Raw genomic sequence first — 3,021 nt, 5'->3', positions numbered from 1 at the left:
TTTCATTATCTAATTTAAAATTGATCCTAGATTGCTTTTTCTACACAACATCACGTAGAATTTGATGAGCGGAGACCACTTGTTCCAAAATAAAAACGTCTTCTCATAAAGGTTGTTTGATTAGGTGCAAAAAGTTCTTCACTAATCCCACCTAATCTTTTAGTAACACATTTAGAGAAAATCCTAAAACAATAAATAGTCAAGGCAATGGGCCTAAACCTTGTGGTTAGTCCTAGCATAAAGTTCTTTTGGAATTAAAGTTATAAGGAGAAATTGAGCTTAAATAGGTCGGCCTGGTAGTCTTTGAACGTAGCAAACAAGTCAAATTTAATAACATCCCAAAACCAACTTAATAATTGTCTCAAAATGTTTACTTATTTATAAAGGAGAGGGTTTCAACCGTGACTATCCTAATTAACCATTACAAGTTACAATCAATGAATTAATAGGTACTCCCTTAAAAATTGAAGTACCATTTGGTAAGTATCACAAGAACTACGCGATACAACCTAAATTCACTGCATACACACTTTGTTGGTAATGACAAGATCTAGACTACACGGTGATGACCAAATGGCATTTTTCATCTCAACTTGGCCGCCCTTCCATTGTGCCGCGCCCATGACGCGGACACGACCTCCGGCACCTTCCTATTGGCCAAGGAGGACATCACCTTTGCCCTAATGACCTTCTTGACGAGAAGCCGCCATGTCTTGTCTGCTTTCTCGGCCTGCGTTTTGCCTTTGAAATTCCTACAAAAATTAACCAACCATATTGATAGGTGAGCATGAGGATATCACCACTGGATGTAAACAAATAAAAATAACCACATGGATCATAAGGATATGCAAATAAAATCTATAGTAGGTGTATGGGTCAAGTGATTTGTCTTTTGCATTTGGATGTACAATTATTAATTTTAGCGTTGTCATCGCCGTGGAAGTCATTTTCATGGAAAAGGATGAAAGCTATGTCTAATTCACGGTGGGATCGAGCAAGTGGTTTGTTTGGTGGAAAAGGGCACGGATCTCGTCATCAGCATTGTTCTTGATCGCTGATCTAGGACCGACATTTTGTCAGATGTGAAAATGTATTTCTTCGCTGCGTTTTCTCACCTGCAGAGCGGCACACGGCAGGTCTGGTCCGTCCGGTCGCAGACGGAGGCGTGCAGGCGGAAGAGCTGCAGCACGCGCTTGCACCGCGCGCAGCCTCCCGGCGCCGTCTTCTTCGTGCACGTCGAGAAGTGACGCATCAGGAGCTGCAGGCCCCGGCACGAGCACCCATCCGTCGCGCAGGCGGCGCCGCTGCTGCCGGGGAAGATGTGCTCGAGTGTGGTCATAGCCTCGCCGAGCTGCCGACAGGCCTCCTGCGCAGCCCTCTCGCGCGCCCACCGATTTTCCCGTTGGTCGGCGTCTTCAATTAGCTTGAGGAGCTCCAGCTCGAGCGCGGCGTCGTGGCGGCGGGCGAAGCGCCAGCCCTCCGAGAGCTCGACGGCGGCGAAGTCCTTGGCCGCCAGCCGCGCGCACTGCAGGTACAGCCTGGGCGCGTCGCAGAGCCTGGCCAACTTCAGCATGTCCACGGCGCGGTCCGGCGTGAGCCGCGCCGACACGGCGGCCTCCGCCGCGCGCTTGAGCCACCCTACCCGGTACGCGTGCGCCAGCGCCAGAAGCTGCGCCCCGTGCGCGCCCACCACTTCGTCCTCCTCAGGCGTTACCTTGGAGCAGTAGAGGAAATGGATGAAGGCGTGGACGGCGTCGGCGGAAACGCCGAGGACGCGGATGGTGCACTCGGCGCCCCATCCGCGCCGCGCCGCGTCGATCGTCCGCTCCAGCACCGGCGACGAGGAGGCCTGCAGATATTGCCAGCCAGATTCCAAGATTAGCCAACGATTCGACCATAACAACGCAAGATTCCGGCCGAATTCAGCGGGGAAAACAGAGGAGGAACGTGAACGTCCGGGGAGGTGGCTTACAAGAACGTAGGAGTGCGCGGCGATGCTCTGTCCGTCCGACGTGATGACACGCATGTCCACCGGCGAGGCCCGGTAAGATTCGAAACCTGCGGAGGTCGTCATTGACCCCTTATTCCAACTAGTTACTTAGTTACGCCTTTACGTCTCCGATTTCTCCTTACGAAGATGATGAACTGGATGCCGGATGCGCAGAAAGAACAAAGAACTGGAGAAAGCCAAGAAACGGAGCCAATGGATCTTGTTGCGACCTGGGGGGAGGTAGGAATGATGAGAAGAAGTCTGGAGCTCTCAGCGACAGCTATATAAATGTCGCGGAGGAAGGAAGCTGACGACATGTACGCACGGCACAGTGCATGCACAGCTGCTATACGCGGTTGCGGAACTGACGGCAGCAGCAGCCAACGGCTTGGATTAGCGGCTCGTGTTATTTTGGACGGAAATAATTAGCCGCCAATCAGCGGTGATGCGTGGAGGCTGATGAGGATTTGACCAGCTGGAGGAGGAGGATCTGAGTCACCGGGCAGATCTCCGTCGGTGGGAACCACCCTCCAGGCCGGGTCAAGGCGTCGTGTACGCCACGAGTTTTGTTGCGAAAAAGATCGAAATTTGTTTGCGGCATTTTGTTCCTTTTGAGGATGGAGTTGCTGACACGGATACACGTTTTAGTCTCGAAACATATCCAGAACACGGTGTTGATCGAAAGTTCTTAATTCCTATCCTTTTTTAGGAAGAGGCCTCACACTCTGTGTTGGAGATGAAACTGTATCATGAATATTTATCTGAACACTTTTTAGAAAGAGGCCTTCTACTCTATATTGTAGATGAGACTTAAATGACTTTTCGCTCACCACATGCTAAAATAATATTGTCGAAAGGTGTAACACGAACCATGTAACTCCTAGATTATTGCTCCCTATGTTGGTGTAACGTGTCTACGAAGCAATAGACTTGACTAACTGAATTCTTAGTAATCCTGAATAAGATCATTTATTTCAGTCTAGGAAAGGAAATGTCAAAGAAGAAATCTTAGATACTCCCTCCATCCCGGT

At 50.0% G+C, this 3,021-nt stretch overlaps 1 protein-coding gene across 1 annotated transcript; it reads right to left on the bottom strand.

The window, feature by feature from the left end:
- Positions 1–356: 356 nt before the first annotated feature.
- On the bottom strand, positions 357–2,251 carry LOC127321850 (BTB/POZ and TAZ domain-containing protein 1-like). The gene is made up of 3 exons (XM_051350821.2): positions 1,973–2,251; positions 1,116–1,849; positions 357–752 (listed from the first exon to the last, which is right to left on the bottom strand). The coding sequence occupies exons 1-3, from the start codon at positions 2,072–2,074 to the stop codon at positions 584–586; spliced, it is 1,005 nt and encodes a 334-aa protein (XP_051206781.1). The 5' UTR covers positions 2,075–2,251; the 3' UTR covers positions 357–583.
- Positions 2,252–3,021: the final 770 nt, after the last annotated feature.

Source organism: Lolium perenne, chromosome 2 (assembly GCF_019359855.2).
Source record: "Lolium perenne isolate Kyuss_39 chromosome 2, Kyuss_2.0, whole genome shotgun sequence".
Lineage (NCBI taxonomy): Eukaryota > Viridiplantae > Streptophyta > Magnoliopsida > Poales > Poaceae > Lolium > Lolium perenne.
This window is presented reverse-complemented; position numbering and strand designations above follow the sequence as displayed.

Coding starts and splice junctions, on each gene's coding strand:
- LOC127321850 (XM_051350821.2), bottom strand. CDS start 2,074: ATGACGACCTCCGCAGGTTTCGAATCTTACCGGGCCTCGCCGGTGGAC. Junction 1,850..1,972: donor CCGCGCACTCCTACGTTCTT/GTAAGCCACCTC, acceptor CAATATCTGCAG/GCCTCCTCGTCGCCGGTGCT. Junction 753..1,115: donor TGCCGTGTGCCGCTCTGCAG/GTGAGAAAACGC, acceptor TAATTTTTGTAG/GAATTTCAAAGGCAAAACGC.